General features: G+C 49.2%; 2 protein-coding genes across 2 annotated transcripts in view; both read right to left on the bottom strand.

Annotated features, from left to right (window-relative positions):
* Positions 1-1406, bottom strand: part of ELP3 (elongator acetyltransferase complex subunit 3) — a 98781-nt gene extending 97375 nt beyond the window's left edge. Inside the window, exon 1 of the mRNA XM_064448309.1 lies at positions 1298-1406. Coding sequence (XP_064304379.1) covers positions 1298-1316 — 19 coding nt within the window. The 5' untranslated portion in view covers positions 1317-1406. The remainder of the gene's footprint in view (positions 1-1297) is intronic.
* Positions 1407-9950: 8544 nt separating this feature from the next.
* Positions 9951-20043, bottom strand: part of FBXO16 (F-box protein 16) — a 36785-nt gene continuing 26692 nt past the window's right edge. Inside the window, exons 7-8 of the mRNA XM_064448308.1 lie at positions 14687-14792; positions 9951-10181 (exon numbers count right to left, since the gene is read on the bottom strand). Of these exons, the coding sequence (XP_064304378.1) occupies positions 9951-10181; positions 14687-14792 (337 nt within the window). The remainder of the gene's footprint in view (positions 10182-14686; positions 14793-20043) is intronic.

Below are 20043 nucleotides of genomic sequence, written 5' to 3'. Positions count from 1 at the left end.
CTCTCTGGGCAGCCTGTGCCCCTGCTCTGGCACCCACACAGGGCAGGGGTTTGTCCTCATGTTCAGGTGGAACTTCCCGTGTTCCAGCTTGTGCCCGTGGCCCCTTGGCCTGGCGCTGGGCACCGCTGAGAAGAGCCCAGTCCCATCGTCCTGACACCCGCCCTTCAGATATTTATAGGCATTGACGAGATCCCCCCTCAGCCTTCTCTTCTCCAGGCTGAACAGACCCAGGTCTCTCAGCCTTTCCTCATAAGGGAGATGCTCCAGTCCCTTGAGCATCTTTGTGGCCCTCCACATTGCTTACATTTCTTCCATGCCAGCTCTGGGAGAAGAGGGGCACTGCTATTAAGAGATCCATCAGCACTTCCTAACAACAACGTGCATTTATGTCACCTTGTGTAGCTCCATCTACACCAGCAAGTACCGGGACAGTAAAATATACACACCAAACTTGTCAGAAAAGCCACCCACAGGGACATAGTGGCATGTACAACCGCTCTGACAAGTTTTTGTTCATGCCAGCTGTTCTGAAATCCAGCAGCACTTACACCCACCCAGGGAAAGTGCCAAAACGATTCTCCCATCAGGTCGCTCTCTGCGGGTAGTTATGTGGGACAGACCACACCGCTGCTAGTCCCGCGCTGCCCCACATCCCTTCCCCTGGTTTGTTTTTTTTTTCCCCTTTGCCATGAGGGAAAAACCCTGCAGCACCCGGATTCCCCCGCGCCCCGGACCGCACTGCACGTCTGGCAGCCGCGGCACCGCTCCGAGCGAGGCACGCCCTGAGCACCCCCATGGGTGCAAAGCCTCTGCCGCCCAGCGACAGCGGGGGAGGGAAAACGGGTGGCTCACAGAGGGGTGCCAAGCCCTTCCAACCCACAAGCAGGGTCAGGGCTGGCCCTTCACCCGCCCCCAAAGGAACGGGGGGGGGGGGGGGGAAGAGCAGGGGTTTGCCTCCTTTTCCCTCTCCGCACACAAGCACAGCGCTAGAGGAAGTGTAAAGCCCTCCTACCCCACACCTCCCACCCCCAGAGGGCCGCGGGAAGCATAAGGAGCCCCGTCCCACAGACCCACAGGGCGAAGCGTTGCTCCTCAGTCCCCCCTTCACACACACACTCGGGGCTGGGGGAGGAGAGCAAAGCCCTGCCCCACAGCCCCTTCTCCTCTTCCTCCCCCCTCATTCCCAGGGCAGGGAGAGGCGGCAAAGCCCTGCGCCCTGCCCCCAGCTCCCGGGAGAGGGTCGGGAGCCACCCTGCTGCCGGCCCCGGGGCACTGCGACCCCCGCACACCCCAGTACCTTTCCTCTTCTGCTTCATGGCGGCGGCACCCCTTCAGCTGTCCCCCTCAGCGGCCGGCGCGCTCTTGCCGTCAAGCGACACCCTCCCTCCGCACGGCGCCGTCGCGAAAACGTCGCGCTTCCGGCCGCGCTGCCGGAAAGCCACACGAGGAGGGCACGGCGCGGGTGGGGGGAGGGGGAATGTCGCCGTATGACGCATGCGCACACGGCGGGTGAGGCGGTACCCGTGCGCCTCTTCAGCACTAGGGGGGAGCAAAGCATCGCCATGAGACGAGGGAAAGGGCACGGGTTTTTCTCATAAAAAGCTAAAAATCCCTCTCTGGGGGTTGCGTGGAGACCTGTGGGATCCTGCGGTGGTGGAGGAGCGCGGGGGAGGGGAAGGGGGTGATGGAGGGGCGTCCCTGGGGAGAGGCTGAGGGAAGGGGCTCGTCCAGGCGGGAAGGGAAGGGTTTTGAGGGGCCCTGGGAGCTGCCCCCAGAACTGCCAAGGAGGTCACTGCTTCACAGTGGTGTGTGGTGGGAGGTAACGGGCGTAAGTGTTAAGGACGGGTCCTGGGGGTGCTGGCTGACAGCCGGCTGGGCATGAGCCAGCAGTGCCCGGGTGGCCAAGGAGGCCACCAGCCCCCGGGCTTGTGTCAGCACTGGGGTGGCCAGCAGGAGCCGGGCAGGGATGGGGCCCCTGTGCTCGGCCCTGGGGAGGCCCCACCTCGAATGCTGGGCTCAGGTTTGGGCCCCTCGGGACAAGAAGGGCCTTGAGGGGCTGGAGCGTGTCCAGAGAAGGGCAGCGGGGCTGGGGCAGGGTCTGGAGCACAAGTGTGCTGGGGGGCGGCTGAGGGGGCTGGGGGGGTTTAGCCTGGAGAAGGGGGAGCTGAGGGGAGCCCTTCTCGCTCTCTGCAGCTGCCTGAGAGGGGCTGGAGTGAGGGGGGGGCTGGTCTCTGCTCCCAAGTCACCAGTGACAGGACGAGAGGAACCGGCCCCAGGCTGCGTCAGGGGAGGGTTAGGTTGGGTGTGAGGGAAAATGCCTTCCCTGCCAGAGGGGTCAGGCCCTGGCACAGGCTGCCCAGAGAGGTGGGGGCGTCACCGTCCCTGGGGGGGTTCAAACACCGTGCAGCCGTGGCACTTGGGGCCATGGTTTAGGAGGCCTGGGGGTGTTGGGTTGGTGGTTGGACTTCATCCTAGAGGTCTTTTCCAACCTTAATGATTCTATGAGAGAGGTTCAAACTGGGTGCAAAGAGAAATTTTTTCATTTCCAGGCTAGCCGAGTGTCCAAGTGGGTTGCCCATAGTGGTTGTGTCATCTTTGGAGAAATTGAAGACTCTGTTGGATCCTGAGCAACCTGGGTTGATCACAGAACTGACCCTGCTTAAAGCAGGAGGTTGGACCAGAGACCGCCTGTGGTCCCTTCCAGCCCTAATTCTGCTTCGGTCCTATGAAATGAGCTTAAGATCCTTCCATGAATCTCCAGTGACTTCTAGAACCCACAGGAGCTTCATACAATCATTTAATTTGTGGGCTGGTAAAAACCTTTCTTTGAAAACTTGCTGATCTGGTGGTGGACCTGAAGATTTTTGGCATCATGCTCATGACCGGCGTGTGCCCAGGGACTGAAGGGTCAGCAGGATTTGCAGGGAGGGAAGAGGGCATGTGGAAGGAGCTGCAGGTCAGCTGTTCCCACTGCGTGGGTTGGTTTATGAAGCAACCGGAGCCTGCACATGCAGCCCGGCATGCGGCTTGTATGAGGCTGTGTGTTAGCGTGCACGTGTTGTGAGACCATCCTGCCTTCCCCACCTTGCTGGGTGGATTTGGCAGCATCCTGCCTATACAAAGCAAGATCCCGGGGTGGAACAGGTTGAAAACATGTTTTAGACCATCTGTTCCCATTGTTGCCTCCTGCTTTCAGGGCTTTTTGGAGAGCTGAGTTTAGTTTCCTTCCTACAGGACGTGCTGGGAGTGTCCTGCAATGTCTGGACCTGTCTATACCCATGATTTTACCTCCCCAGGGGTCTCCCAAGTATCCTGCGCCAACCAGCAATTTATCAGTGGTTTGGAGAGTGGCTGTGATCAGGATACGGGCTGTGGAAACAGCTACAAAGCATCTATCCAGGCACGCATCTCCTGCCATCGCCTTTCTCAAACCTACTGCAGCAGCTGCTGTGCAGCAAGGGGCATTTCAGATGTGACCACGCGGTGTGGGGTTGTTTGTGTGTCTAGCCGTGTCCTGCTTTGGGCTGACTGGGGTGTGAAAGCCATACCCGCTACACAGCGTCCATTTGGAGGACGTCTTTGTGTGTCATTGGGGATGGCACGGAGCATGGGGCAGGTAGGATGCCCATCGTAGGCACGCGATAAGGTGATCAGTCTGAGCACACCAGCAGGGACAAGACAACTGATTTCGAACCGATTCCCGTACCCCTTTCCCTTCCCTAACTCCACCCTCTCAAACACAACCCTACGCAGCGCATCACTACCTCCTCATCTCCTCAGCCCTTTGTTACGTGAGTGGAGCTGCGCTTTCCGTTCTTTATCAGCTTCATCCATCTATTACAGCAACTTTTAATCTTGCGCTTAGCTACTGTCATTAGCTGCTTTCCCTTTGCAGCAAGGTCTCCACACTCTTCGGTAACCATCCTTTAACCTATTATGACCCTAATGCCACTGCGGAGACTTCGCTCTGTGAACGCCCTTACTTCCCTGGCAACAGCTCACGTTCACTCCTCTTCCGTCTTGCCACACAAGTTGGGTTTTTCCAAAAATCCTCAGTTTTACTCTAACTCCGCTCCCACCTGCGACTCCCATCAACTTCATTTACACATATTCCTTTTTCCAAGTTTTTGTTTCTTTAGCTCAGAAGAGCAATAATTAGGAAAACTTCATTTTGGCTACAAAGCCAAACTACAGGACCAAACTCTACCATTGCTCCCGGCAAGGAACACCGGGTAAATGCAGGTGGAGTTTTGGGCAGAAACGGATGGTAAAGCTTGGATAAGAGGGCGGCTGGCATGTTTGGGTTTGTTCCCCACATCTGAGCAGGGCTGTAGCCTAGGGCTCACATTCTGATCTTGCTTGTACTGGTGGAATTCAGATGCAGCAAGGCTGATTCATTGGCCTCTGGGGTTTAAAAGGTACTTTCAGTTCTTTAATCAAAGGCTGTGGCTAATCAAGAGTTGTGCAGGATCTGGAAATACCAAGCAGTGCAGGGAAATGCACATCTACAAGGAAGGGCGAAGGCATAACAACCTTCCTCTGTACTCATTTAGCAATTTCTTATCAGAATATCTGGAAGTGCACTGTATATGTGGGTAAGTAACCATCTGCCCCTGCAGATCAGCAGCCCGAGGCACAGGCAGCGATACGGCTTGCCTGAGGCCAGCCCACAGCTCAGCGGCAGAGGCAGGTGATGGAGACTCTGTCTCTCCCTGTCTGTTCTCTCCAGATTCTGACCCATTTTTTGACCTCAGGAATGACTGTGAAGTACGTTGTTAAGTACATACCTTTTTATTCTAACAACATAATCGGTAGGAGTTACATCAAGGCATTACGCAGGTCTGCCATTACTTCAAGGATAGACTACTTGGCTTGGTATGTCTCTGGACATTCCTGTTAGTTACTTTACAAAATCATAAATACAAAAACTTTATAAATCAGAGAAGGCCTAAGCCTTAAAGCTTATAGCGAGCGCGTAAGACGCATGATCTGCCACAGCAAAGGCACAGTGTCTGCAGTAATGCCTGAGCATTCAGCTCCAAGAGCAGGCAGACTCTGGGAGCTTTATGTTTCCGGCAAGTATGCTCATTGATGAGAAAAGAAAAACCATTGCTGCAGGGTTACATCATTTCCTTGCATAGCCATTCGCTCTTTGTAACACGGACCGAGCGCTGAACTGCTGCCACAAGAAGCTACACGCTGCTGAACGGAGACAAAAAAAAAAAAAGTCTGGAACAACAGTTTGGGCTTGAGAAGCCAAGGGAACACCCAGGAAGCAATCAGTTTAACTTGGGTTCCTGGGGGAAAAGGGCTTGGGAGGAGAGATTTGCAATACCAGGGAATGATGCCGATGAATATTTTGGATGGGATTTACCCCACCTCACTTTAAAGGCTTTAAAGTTAGCTTTCTTAATCAAAATTAGTCAGTCTGGTCTCTTGCATAATCAACAGGTCCTAAGATACGTGAGATAACTGCCATCTGCAAGTTCCTATTTCAGCTGATCGCTTGAGAGGTGAACAGCTTAGCGTTACCTAGCTCTTAGGCCGTCGTGTTGGCCTAGTTCATCATGAGATGACCTCCCCCGTCCAAGCATCCAGGGAAACTAGAAAAATGAAGGAACAAGAGGTGGGAGAGGGTGATGCACCGAGCTACCTGATCACTGGTTTGGTGCTGGAATTCACATGGCACTCAACCAAGTACCCCAATGGGCACAGTCTCCTGCTGGATGCTTTCCCTTCCAGTAAGATCCACAGTGCGTCGGGCCCGGTCCCTGGTCTTGACAACAGTCAATGTCTTTCATGTGAAAGAACTTGGAACCCTTGAGTGACACAGTGCAGAATAATCTGCTCACAGAGCAGGAGTCTCCTAATCCTTGTCGATCACTACAATGAGTAGTTGGCATTTTCTCTGAAACATAATTTCTAGTCTGTAAGTGTTGAGAATCCATGGGCGTACTGTGACTCTTCCCGACGTGTGGAAAGGTTCGGTTTTACCCCAGCACTCTCACTCTGGGATATGATAAGACAATGAGTTATAGTTGCTGTGCATTCAGTCCCCTTCTTCTTAAAAACTGTTATTTATTACGTTTACTGGATATTTCCTTAATTGCAGAAAAGACACATAAGAGCACATGATTTACATTGTCTTAAATAATCAGACTAGTACCAGCTCCCCACGCAGTGCCATGTGCAATGTTGTAATCCAGAGTGGGAGATTTGATTTCCTTCTCACTAACATGATTGAAACGATGGAGTTGCCTTGTTTAACATGAGAAAGAACTTCCATCTTCAATACACCCCTAACTAGGTTTTTGTGGAAGCGTTTTCCCTGAGCCTCCTTTCTCCCACGAAATAAAGGCTTTTCCCTTGAACGCTGTGGTGCTTTCTTCACAGCCTCGCTGACTTGGCTGGGGCTGTAGGTTGCAGCTGAGGGATCACATTAACATTGGTGGTAAACCACTCACTTTGTAGGGAAGCTACAGTTCCCGTCACTCGGGCGGCTGGCAGTCCTTCCTTGTCTTCCACAATCCCCTCGGTGCCCATGGAGACGGACAACTTCCGTAATTCACTGGCAAAGCATCACAGAGCAGCTCAGGCCATGGGCTGTGCCCTGAGATGTCTGAGTGACACACGGGCAAGCTCACATGAGGTCCAGCAGCTCTTGTGAGGATCTAGGCAAGTGCCTCCATGGTCAAAAGCCTAGGTGAACTCTGCAGAGGCAAAAAAGAGCATATAGCACCAGCTCGAGAGCAGCAGCGACAGGAAACCAGCTGAGAAGCACAACAGGAAAACAGGCTCAGACTGACCTCCAGTTTGGAAATGGGAGATCCCACCTGGAGATCCCAAAGGCCAGCAGGAGTCATTGCACCAAGTACGGGACTTTCCAAATAAAAAAAAAGTACAAAGCCATTGCTCCAACGCCTTTCTATCTAAGCTGGCTGCAAGGCAGTTAGGGTTTCTTTTGGACAGCCTAAGTGAGAACAGACGCAGGACCTCCATGCCCCTTTCTTTGCATTGTGCGGTGAGATCAACGAAGAAAGTCTTTTCTAGCAACAGTTGAAAAAAGAAAAAGAAGGTGGGTCCGTATGAAGGACTCAAAAGCAGCTGTTCTTCACCGAGCACAGCCTGTGGCTCAGGTAACATTGCTGTTGTTTCCCCAGTGCCTGGCTGATGAGTTTCTGTTCTGCTGGGGTGAAAAATAGTCTGGATCCTTCCTCCTTTAGTCTGTGTCAGATCCTTGGTCAGATGGAGGAATGTGCCAGGGCTGAGCCTCAAACAGTGGAGATGCTAGATGAAAAAGAAATCATGTAAGAATCAGATTGATTTAGTCAGATAATTCAGATTCTAAACATATTTAGGTACTCAGCCAATCCTTGGGATTTCAGTGGCATTTCATACCTCAAATACCTTTACAAATTTGGACTGAATGGAAAGACGGTTTCCATTCATCATCTCATTGTGGAGAAAATAATCATCAATCAAAGCGTCTTTACTTTTCCTGCCCACCTTTCTGACAATCTGCAAACATGCCCTGCTAAAGCCCAGCTGAAACACTAAAGTTAGTAAATTTACCTTGAGAAAAGCCTGGCAGAGATCACAAAGGTCCAGGAGAGGTCACCAAAGGAATTAAGAGAGGATTTGTCTCTCTCTGATACAAAAAAAAATACAGTTTTGCCTTGCAAATTGCCCCTAATCCAAATGCAATCCCTCAGGGTTAATTTACCTTGGTAGCTTTTATACTACAGCAATGGTGGTTGTAGGTAGCTCGCTTTCCTCATGCACAGTTTTTAAATTTCTTATCGTGTAGAAGACAGTGACTGCAGCACAGCTCGGACAGGACACTGCACGGCCCTGCATGCGCCGTTATCCTCCACCCCTGTGGAATCATTACTAATGACTGGTGGCCACTTCCCTGCAGGAGCTCCCCTTACTCCGTCCCCCACATCCTCTTTGACAACACTGAACCGCGCCTCAACAGCAGTTCAGCCATTACAAATTTGTTCACAGAAGTTAAGGGACTTAAGAAACACCTTCTTCCCATTCCTAGTGCCTCCCAGACGGCAGCAGTTGGAGCTGAGTGCCACATTCCTGGGAGGCCACAACACCGCTGCCAGACCAGCGGAATTCCCTTGATTGACTGGAACAACCAATAACACAGCCAAGGCCCAGAGCCGACACTTCGTGATTTGGCCACAGTCCAGCGAACAACCTTCCTAAGGCTCTGTCCAGGCAATGCGACTTCAGGACGAGGGTCCTATTTTATAGACACCTTGTATTGCTTTAGAAATATGTGGCACTGTAACCCTCTAGCCTAATCTTGATGCTTTCCTCTCTTGGCTTGTATGACCAGGGTGCATTTATGTGCTGCTTCCAACGTGAAGCAGCCTTAATGTGTTTTCCATCTTACTCATTGCAGTGCTTTCCCCTATGTATCATCCTTCACCTGTGTTTGGATTCTTTCTTTCATCTCCCACAGAAGGATTTGTGAGCACTGTGGGTCCTCCTCGTGGGGGTTAGCCTAGGCACCTGCTAAAAATGCTGGATGCTAGGGAGATCCGAGGGGATGCTGGGGGCCTCCACATGCTCCATTACCTCCCTTCCAGATGGGATCATCAATAATTACTGGATAGTCGCTGCCTGTAGGAGCTCCCCTCACTCTACCCGTGTTCTCTTTGAAGATCCTAACAGTATCACGTAGAATCACAGAATCATTAAGGTTGGAAAAGACCTCTAGGATCATCAAGTCCAATCCCCAACCCAACACCCCCAGACCTCCTAAATAATGTCCCCAAGTGCCACGGCTGCACGGTGTTTGAACCCCCCCAGGGACGGTGACTCCCCCACCTCTCTGGGCAGCCTGTGCCAGGGCCTGACCCCTCTGGCAGGGAAGGCATTTTCCCTCACATCCAACCTAAACCTCCCCTGACGCAGCCTGGGGCCGGTTCCTCTCGTCCTGTCACTGGTGACTTGGGAGCAGAGACCAACCCCCCCCCTCACTCCAGCCCCTCTCAGGCAGCTGCAGAGAGCGAGAAGGGCTCCCCTCAGCCCCCTCTTCTCCAGGCTAAACCCCCCCAGCCCCCTCAGCCGCCCCCCAGCACACTTGTGCTCCAGACCCGGCCCCAGCCCCGCTGCCCTTCTCTGGACACATCAGAAACCTCTTTTCCTTTGTTCACTCCAGGTTCTTTATCAGCTACCATTCCCGTGCTATTAAAAATCATCAGGGACCACAAATTGCAATCCTTGTGTGGACAGCCCGCTTGTGATCTAATAGGACCTTCACCAAAGTCTGCACAAATGTTGTGTTCTTCTGAAAGATACCCAATAATTTCCCAGACAGCTGCAGGCACTGAGGACCTTCAGGAGGTGCTGGGTATATCAAGAAGTGAGGTCTTTGTGAGTCACTGAGCCAACCCTAGACTGAAATGGCACTAAACTGTTTTTGATCGTGTCACTCTGCCTCCATATTTTTGGAAGCCATTCACAGATCAGCTGCTTTCTCAGCTGTTACCTCCCTGCAGTTGACTGCTTTCTCCTGTAATTTGCTGAATGCTCTGATTCCAACCCAACCATACCAGCTCCTCCTGGCGTCTGTCCAGGACCTGGCAGAGTCCATGGACTTTGGACTGAGACACCCCTGTCACTTCTGATCTAAGATCTCTTGCTCTGCCATTGAGTATTAGTGAGTTAAACCCACGTGAAGCCCATGCCAGGGTTTAACACCAAGATGACAGTTGTGACAGACAGGTGGATCTAGCAAGTGCTAGATGTGACGTCTTTGGCCATATGTTCTCTTCTGATGCAGCAAATCAGTGTCACCTGGATTCCCACCCTCCAGAATGACTGCCTTCACCTACAGAAATACACTGCCAGCACCATCTCCTTCCCTCTGCGGTCTAAATTGGGATATTGGCCGTCTCTAAAAGAGCTTCCGCATGGGACAGGGCAGCTTACTAACATGGAGACCTGGTGTTCGTCCTTGGGAAGTCTTTCTTTCCTCCTTCATGTGGCTTTGGCACTGGAGCTCGAACAGGTGCTGGTCGTATCCCGGCATTCCACTGGGAGCTCTGGGCTAGGGTCTTTGCTGCTGCCTTGGAGGACAGGCTCCCGGTTGGCTGGTGAGTGGCCCAGCTGGGACGAACTGGTGGTTTGGGAACAGGCTCAAGATCTGCAGAAAATGATAGCTAGGAAGAGAAGGCAGTAAGTATCATGTCATCCCAGCAGCTCCAGAGGGACTGAAAACATCAGAGTCTGCTGAGAACTTCTATAAATTCTATACATTCTATATACATCCTATAAATTATCTTCCTAAACGATATCCCTAAGTGATATTCCTAAATGATACAAGCATAATTTGCATTATTTGCAGTGCCCAGTGCTCTGGTATAAGTTTACCTTAAGGACAAAAGGACCCAATTAGAAATTGATGCCAGTAAAGCCAAACCCACGTTAATTGATTCTCCACATTAATTCATATGTTAATGCACAAACTCTCCCCTGTGCATACGGCTGCGACTGCTCCCAGTCTTGCTGTTTGAAGTCTCGCAGCGTAAAGGATGAAGTTTTATTTTAACATACTGTTCAATGAGCATTTTACTCAATAGGATAAAAATGAAGCAGAAAAAAAAAAAAGATAAAATCTTAGCAACACAGTGATTATTTATTCCTTGAGAAAGATCCCAAGGATTCAACACAGGTTCTGCAGATCAACGGCTTTGGGGTTTTTTGACTGATACCGAATTATTTGGTAAGAATAGCAAACGAACGTTAACAAACCCCAACATTTACATAGCAACTCATTAAAAAGCAATGTGGGCCGATACTCTGATGTGAAACTAGTGTCCATAGTAAAATGGTTGTGCGGGAAAGTCAATGCTGGTCTGTAATTCCTGCCCGCCCGTTTCCCCTTCCCATTATTTGAATTGGCAGCAGTGGCAGATATATGGTGCTTCATGCCTAATTGCCTCGTTATAAATAAGCAATCCAGCGGCTGCTGAATATTGGCCTAAAGAAAGGCCAGTGATTATACAACTGCCGGAAGCGGCCCAGGTTTTTAGCGGTACTTGACGTGTGACAGAGACGGCGTGATAAACCCAGCTGCAGGTTTTTTGTCCGAGCGAGAAAAGCACAATACCATAGAAGTGGCGGTAGTTGCAGCACAGATCTGTCTATTCCTTGCTTTTCATCTCCTGAGTTGGTGGTGGTCCAATTTTAGAGCTCACAGGGATGGATAGCCATTATAGCCAGGCTATACTTTTAAAATTAGGGTGACATATAAGCTGAATTTGAATATGCAAAGATTATATTGAGCTATTTTCACTCTTAGGAATAGTCCCATGAAGTTCAATGGGATTTCTTGTTGGAATAAATAAAATTCAAAGTAAGGTTTGGAGAATATATGCACTGGACAGCACCATGTCTCAGTGCCGAGAGCCCTGGATCTTCATATGGGCTACACCCACACAGTACATAAATTGAGATTAATATTCAAAACATCATTTCCCTGTCAATATGTCATAGGAAAATTTATTCCTGACTTCAAATGCTGCAATCTTATTACCTTAGGATATAGGGAGCGAGGCAAGAATGACTGATCCTGTCAAAAAGATGTTATTTAGTAAGTACTAAAAATAAGGCAGTAATTCAGGAACAGCTGTGAGGGTGGAGCAGTCTCTCCAACAGAATCAAGCAGACAGCCTGAAAGGCAAAACCAGCCCCTAATTGCTGACATTGCAGTCATTTGCAAAGCTGTCAAAAGCATCGATCAGATTTTACCTTCCTCATAAAGTATCTGGGAATTTTGGCATTGGGTATGACGCTGCCTACTTCACTGAGAAGCTACAGAAGACTCCTCACTGGAAGTCCTCAAGGAGTTGTGTAAAGGACACCGATGTGGCGGCAGAAGGGGCCTGTAGGGCCAGAGCTCAGAAGTCACAGCAGGGCAACACAGCTCCATGTCAGAGTGAACAGGAGGGATGATAGCGTGGCCCAAAACAGAGAGCTGGGTTCCATGCCCAGCCTGGTAAAAGCTCGGAGAAGTCACCGAACCTGTTGCATTCTTCACTTTTCTTTCTATACCACTGGGCAGCAGCTGCTGAAGGCGACGTGAGCATCACGGTGGTGTAGACAGGCCATAAAGCCTTGATCCAGTGAAGTGCTTAAAGAGATGGTTAACACCGCAACTATACATACCCTTAAAGTAAGGCATTTTCTTGGATAAAGATAGAGCAGGTATTCCCTCGCCGCTGTAGAGACACGGGGGCTGCATGTGCATTCATAAGAAGGAATGTGGCCCTCCATTCAGAGACCTAATTAACTTAATTTATTGTAATTTAGCCAATTTACTTTAATGTATTCTAAATTAAGTGTGAGCCCGGTCACACTTTATGCCACTGTTTCCATGATTACTAATAAACTCCAAAACCTCACAAGTTGACTAGGAGGAGAACTGATTCACCGCATGCAAATGTGGAGCCAGTGGATGTAATTCCAGGACTCAGGTCATCACCTTAATTATATGTTTGTTCTATTTTGGTGTGCTGTTGTTCAGCCTCCCCAGCTTGGAGCTCCACATAATAGCCCTTTTCACGTCTTCATTGTTGGCTGTAATACATTTTATTCTCACCTACTTTCTGCACTTGTGTCATTGATCTATTTAAGTGCTTCATTTTAATTTGACTTGATGTTTGCTTGCTTGGGGCACTTATTCTTTCATCATAGTCTGTTCTTCTTCTAAGGATTTACTAAAAGATTTGAGCATTAAGCCTCTTTATTTGGACTTGATTGAATAAGAGTCTTTTTACAGGTCTCCATTTCAACAAGGTTTCCCAATGCTACCTTAATTATAAATGGAAATTAATGTTGGATTATTCCTAGCAAGTTATATGTATTTTTTTTCTTTTACTATGCCTCAGACTACCATAACCTAGCCTTTATTGTCTTCTAGTGTTGTAATCATTAATGGCCGGCATGACAGCAGGCTTGTACATCAGAGAATAAGAAACATGGCTCTTCTACTGAAATTTGGACAACTCTAAGCTCAAGGGAAATACAAACCTAGTTTCAACATAAAGGTCTAGGAAAGAGTGACACAGCAACAGAGGCTACCCCAGATTTTTCACACAAATAGAAGCCAGTGCTAACACGACTGCATGGCACAAAGGCACAGAGCTCCGTTCTGGGCTGATGTCCCCAAGGTGTAACCCCATGGGTTTCAGGACACTTACCCCTGGCTTAGGCTGTCCTAACTGCCTAGGAGGGACCAAGGGAGGACGGTGGTTCTGCCAGGCCATGGCAGCTGGCAGTGGCTTTAACGCTCTTCCCAGAGCCTTTTGTGGGGTGAGACTTCAGCACTCACTAACTCTGCGTGCTCCCCCGGACACCCATCTGTGAGCATTCTGCATCAGCTAAATGCTTTCTGGTAATGATTTGCTACAGCAATAAGAATGGCCCTCTTAAACTGTGAGCAGCCACCAGAAGGTGACACACACAGACTCTTCAGCCCTGTACTGCTGCAATTCATAGCAAAATCTCCCACTGAGGTTGTGCAGGAGGGTCTGGATTTCATGGTGGGAGTCAGACTACATGCTTGTGCCTTCCTGATGGTGGGTTGCAGGTTAAGTAACTTCAAAGAACACATAATTTTCCTAAAATCTGGGGAAAGAAAACCAAATTCACCTCTTTTTACCCTGAACTAAGATTGTTTCACTTCTAGGCCAACAATAGACAAGCTTTAAATTTGAAACGGGAAGCTGCGGTGGAATGAGACTTTGTAAGGGTGCTCTGATCTAAGGGCTACGGAGGAAGCCATTGGAGAACAGAAACTGTAAGACACAGGCTGAATAACTTTAATTATATTTTCTGGTTTTAACACTGACTGAATCTATTTCCTTGCAACCAGGCTGTATTTGGGTCAGGAGAATTCCTCCCAATCTCGGGAGACAATGCCTGTCTTTTATGTAAACCTTCTTTAGCTCAACTCACATGCATGCCCTGGCTTTCATCACTTAGGAAACACGCTTCCAGGTCTGCAAAAACCCCCTGACACGCTTGTGAGCACGTCCTTCTTCTGGCAGTTATTTGTTGCCGTACCTACAAAAGCTTAGACCCATGGTGCTTTCTGGAAGCCTGACTTCCCTCGATTCCTTTCATGTGAGGATGCCCTATTTTACCAGCAATGAGCACAATGAATCCTCAGTATTAAGACCTTGGGGCTGCTTGCTCAAGCTCAGTGCAACGAACAGAGAATAAACTAACATCAAACTGCGACAATCAAAAGTTGCAAGCGCAGAAGAGAAGCTTTGGGAAGAGATGCAAGTGTCATAAGAGAATTGATCCAGTGCTTTGTAAAGCGTGGAAACGGACTGTCGGGATACCGTACAGGGAGGAGCAGATAACAAGGTCGCTGCCTACATACAGGCAGCTGCTGTCCTTTTCTGACCGATGGCAGATGGACGATGTCTAGGCTGCAGTGAGAGACTGCGCCTGGAGCAGCCAGACACGGTGTGTTTTGTGTCCTCCTTCTGCCCGGGTATCTCCCTCAGGGACAGGCAGCAAATGTGCCTGGCAGCCTACGTACAGCAGGAGCAAAGCTTCTCAGTTACCTAAGTAAAAGCTCTGAGCTAAAATGTTCCTGGGTGTACCTGACACTGGGCCCCAGCTGATGTAATTACAAGCCCGTGATACTTGCCAGTGATTTTGCCTTCTGGAGCTTATTAGATCCACGACCCGCTCTCTTTTTTCTCTCAGCTGCCTGCCGGCTAAGGTCTGGGGTCTCCCCTCCTCCTTTCTTTCTCCTGCAGGGTAGAACAGAATAGTATTAACAAGTGCTATGGAGTTGGTTCCCTGGGGTTGAGAAACAGAAAATTCCTTATGGTATTGCCACCCGAAAAGACATGGTTTAAGATAATACATTTTATCTTGCACCTGGGGAGACCAAGAGCACGATCAGATGCTGTGGCTCAGAGGAGGGTGGAAACTTGCTATTTTTTAAGTTATTTTAACTTTGTAGCACTCAGACACGTGCCCTTAGCTCAAGACTTACTGATTTAACCTAAATCCATGTAACATGTTACATCAGCTTAGGGGAATTCATGGAAAGGCAGGTTTAGCTAGATCAGTTTGAGAGCTTTCAGTGAAGCCCATGTAAGTGTAACATAAATAAGTCTGGAGGACTCCCCTCCAACAACTTATTTATTCATTGGTTTTATACCCAAATACTTCTTCCTGTGTATGTATATAAATTTATAGATTTATAAACTTATATGCAATAATGAGTAAAGTCAATACAATTAACTGCCAGAACAGGAGTATACCAGAGTATGAAAATTAAGTGAAGCACACCAGAATATGGCCAGTTGTCACATTTTTTCCAATATCAGGAGTAAAATACATACTATGAGGAAGTTGTTTTAAGAACTCAGGCAGGTTCATAAAAACATTTGCTCTGAAGGTGTTCATTCCCCTTCCACATTCAAATTCTGCAATACAGAACTAGAGAATTTAAAGCAGCAACTCTGTGCTCTCTGGGTTGGTGTCCCAGCTCCATCACCAGTGTCTCTGGGCTCTTGGAAGGCATGCTAAAAAGCATGTTCTGAATAGAAAATCATGAACATAAAGGGTGGAAAGAGACTCTAAAACCTCTACTGCTGTATTCTAGAATCATAGAATCATAGCACATGGGACAGGCTGGATCGATGGGCCAAGGCCAACTGGATGAGGTTTCACAAGGCCGAGTGCCGGGTCCTGCCCTTGGGTCACACCAACCCCAGGCAACGCCCCAGGCCTGGGGCAGAGGGGCTGGGAAGTGCCCGGCGGAGAAGGCCCTGGGGGTGCTGGCTGACAGCCGGCTGGGCATGAGCCAGCAGTGCCCGGGTGGCCAAGGGGGCCACCAGCCCCCGGGCTTGTGTCAGCACTGGTGTGGCCAGCAGGAGCCGGGCAGGGATGGGGCCCCTGTGCTCGGCCCTGGGGAGGCCCCACCTCGAATGCTGGGCTCAGGTTTGGGCCCCTCGGGACAAGAAGGGCCTGGAGGGGCTGGAGCGTGTCCAGAGAAGGGCAGCGGGGCTGGGGCAGGGTCTGGAGCACAAGTGTGCTGGGGGGCGGCTGAGGGAGCTGGGGGGGTTTAGCCTGGAGAAGAGGGGGCTGAGGGGAGCCCTTCTCGCTCTCTGCAGCTGCCTGAGAGGGGCTGGAGTGAGGGGGGGGCTGGTCTCTGCTCCCAAGTCACCAGTGACAGGACGAGAGGAACCGGCCCCAAGCTGCGCCAGGGGAGGTTTAGGTTGGATGTGAGGGAAAATGCCTTCCCTGCCAGAGGGGTCAGGCCCTGGCACAGGCTGCCCAGAGAGGTGGGGGAGTCACCGTCCCTGGGGTGTGTGTTCAAAAACCATGTAGACGTGGCGGTTGGGGGCATGGCTTAGTGGTGGGCTTGGTAGCGTTGGGTTGATGGCTGGACTTGATGATCTTAAAGGTCTTTTCCAACCTAAATGATTCTATGGTTCTAAAAAAGCAACATTTACCCTATAAAGAAACAGGGCCACACACAGAGACATCCTCAAAAGCAGCCAACACCAGCACGTATCTGTTATTCACTCGTCCCTGACCAGCTACAGATCAAGAGCCATAAAAGCAAAGTATTTGAAATAGTATATTGAGGAAAACTGCAATCTGTTTACAAACACTTCAGTAACAGCCAAGAAAGAAAATTCAATCCAAAATTTTATTGTAGGGAATGAACTGATCATCCTTAATAGAACGCAGGCTTGGCTTTGTGGTTGTAATTTAAGATATTAACCTCTACTGCTGTATTCTAGGGTCCATGCTCATGGTGTCAGAGCAACCCTCTGCAGCAGGTCACCACCATGATTCACCTCAAAATCAGGAAATTCCCATCCCTGGGAACACTCAAGGCCAGGCTGGACAGGGCTCTGAGCAACCTGCTCTGGTTGAAGATGTCCCTGCTCACGGCAGGGGGTTGGGCTGGATGGCCTTTAGTGGTCCCTTCCCACCCAAACCCTTCTGTGATCCTGTGAAAAATGTAAGCAGGAGGATGAATTTCTCAAGGCTGCAAAGCAAAAGGGCATCAGAGCTGAGATGAGGATGGCAAGTCTCACTCTCAGTGCTGAACTGGGTGTTTCTCACCCCGCTTTCCTTCCTTAAGGAGCGTTTTTAATTCCCACAAGGCTAATGGGCAGAGTACTGGGCTGGCTATTCAGAAACATGAAAAGAAGAGAAAAGCGTTAGGATTTGGACGGACAGCGAAGCACCATGCCCTTCTCACGCAAGCCGGCCCCGTTTTTGTCAGAAACTGGGCCCAGGCTGCTGATAGAACAATTACTTAAAGTAATTATTTTCTCTTTGGGTAAACACTCCAGTACAATATGCAACTGTTTTTAGAGCCAGTCTACGTCCATAAATTATCTAACTGAATTAGTGCTGGCTTCCAGAAGCCCAAGCTGGTTAGGGGGTGGGAAGGAGCTTGCATTTTGGCTGAGCTGTTGCCATGAGAAGTAGCAGGGCTCTTTCTTGAGACACAAGGACACAATCTTGGCGGGGATCCAGCGCTAGGCTAGAATCAGAATTCATTATTCATGATAAAGTGAGAGGCAAATCTTTTGATTTATTGGCAACAAGCAGCACAAACACCAGATGCCTTACAGCAGAACTCTACATGCATGGACTGAAAGAAACGCCCCTCCTGGTCCTTTTTAGCTAGATCAGAGTCCCAGAGAAAACTTGCTAATTTGGTTCCATACTTTAGAGAAAAATGTTTCACTTCACCCCTGCAATATTGCTTTGTGCCCAGAGAGACAAATCCATCTTTGCTGGTCTCTGTCTTGTTTGTTTGTATATAAACAAAAAGCTACCTGGACAATTCAGGCATAAAACAAACCTGACCTACCAGAAATCATCCTCATGATAAATTGCACACGTACACACAGCAACACTGAAAGTCACAGCTCTAATTCTACCAAGGGACTTTGATAAGCCCTTCCAGGCAATTTGTAATTCAACCCCTGTCTGTATTTCTTCTATTCTATGTCACCTCACCACTCCCTCAACTATGCATCTGATCATTGCTATTCTTAATTTCACTGCTCAGTGACTAGGAAGCTTCTCCCACACCCTCCCATCTAAACCAAATAACGTCTCAGTGAGCGCACTCAGGGATCTCTGTCTCATCTCCTTCAGGCTGCGGTGATGTTTGTCACTGAGGCTCTTGGGTGCCATTCAGTTTTTATAGTACAAGCTTATGCCTTTCTGAGCAAGCAGCAAAAAAAGCCGTCAGAAAGAAAAACCCAGTCGAGTCTCAATTATCATCCAGATTGCAAATTAACACCATTCTACCATTTTTGGGGGCACTACCCAGCTGTGGCGCAGTGTTACGGTTCTTCCCAGAGACATGAAGCACCAGCACAGTCCAGGCCAAACCCTCGCCCAACTGCTCTATAGAAATCTATATAAGACCCAGTTATGGTCTTATTGCCCAGAGTATATGTTTTGTGTTACCTCTTTTAGGACTCCCTCCTTCACCTCCGCTCCTCTGCTTAACTGAGAATTGACTGTAGCTCATTATACTTCCCATGTTTCACTTTTTTTGGCTAAGCAAGGAAAAGTTCTCTGCTATGGATTCACAGCAGTGTAGTTGTGATACTGCTGAGGAAGGGAGTGCGTAGCTAATGACTCGTCTCCAAAGTCCAGCAAAGAAACCAATGATGACTCTGCCATTTAAATGACAATATTTCGGCTGCAGTGTGGACACCCTGTTATGAACAGGAGAGTTCTCACCTCTCTCTGGACCAGAAAGCAACTCAGAGTGAGGTCCAGCTCAAGGGGAGATTTTAACCAGGTCCAAGAACTCAGAAAAACTTTATTTTTTCTGTTACCTCTTAAATTCTCCAAAATTCAACCTGACATTAGGCAGATTAACTTTGATTCAAAGAAGTAGCCAGTGACTAGTCTCACACATTGCTTTGATGATGGCGTCAGGTATTCCTTTGATGTAATCTTGTTTATTCACAAAGAATTTTCTACAAGCCCGTTTTCCCTCAGCACACCAGAACTCAAACGGAAAGAATGGTTCGTTGGCTCGCAGCTTTCCAGTCAACCTGCTGGCCTACTCACGCTCTCTAGTCCTTCTCTCTCAGCCGTCACTTTGGCTTTCTGCTGCATTTCTGCTGGTTCTGCAGCATCTTTTCACACATGCTCATGACCTCAAGAAAACACTCGTGCCTCTTTATATCTACTCAGACTGCAGCAAAACTCATTTCCTCTCCCAGACTACCTTTGCAAACCCCTGTATTTTGGGAAATCACTCCTATTGTTTTAGGAATCTGATTTTACATAGATTTCATTACTTCTGACATTCGTTTTACATGAAGAGTGGTTGTTATGCCCTTGAGCTCCAAGAATTCATCTAATCTGAAGAATAACTATACCTATAACAGCCTGGGGGGTCAGAGATTTTTATCTTGGTTCTCTGTTCTACTTTACAACCCTGTACACTGGTCAGGCAGGGTCTGCCGGAGCCTGTAGGCTGCAGTGAGGTAGATCAGCTTGCACCGCATTCACATGAGACTCCTAGTTCAACCGACTAGACACTCACAGTTGGCTGAGCATGGCCTTCATCAGCTGTCCAAAACAAAGCTTGGCATCACCGTGGGGCACTCTGACCGCTTTGCCATTGTGCTACCATTGACAGGCACCCTGCGCCTGCCCAAGCTGCCCACTGGCTGCTGCTGCTACCTCCACCGAAAGCCTACACTTGTGGAACACCCAAGCACAAAAGGTGGTCCTCCTGTTCCTACTGCAGACAGGGAGCCGGCTGAAGTGCTGAAGACCCAATCCCCGTGGAGCTGCCCAGAAGCAAAGGATGGAGGATGCAATATTTAGACAGGACATGAGGAGGCATTTCCTTACCAAGAGGGTGGTCAAACCCTGGGACAGGCTTCCTGGAGAGGTGGTCGATACCCCAAGCCTGTCAGTGTTTAAAAGCCATTTGGACAATGCCCTTAAAACATGCTTTAACTTTTGGTAAGCCCTGAAGTGGTCAGG

Source organism: Phalacrocorax carbo, chromosome 3 (assembly GCF_963921805.1).
Source record: "Phalacrocorax carbo chromosome 3, bPhaCar2.1, whole genome shotgun sequence".
In the NCBI taxonomy this organism is placed as follows: Eukaryota; Metazoa; Chordata; class Aves; order Suliformes; family Phalacrocoracidae; genus Phalacrocorax; species Phalacrocorax carbo.
This window is presented reverse-complemented; position numbering and strand designations above follow the sequence as displayed.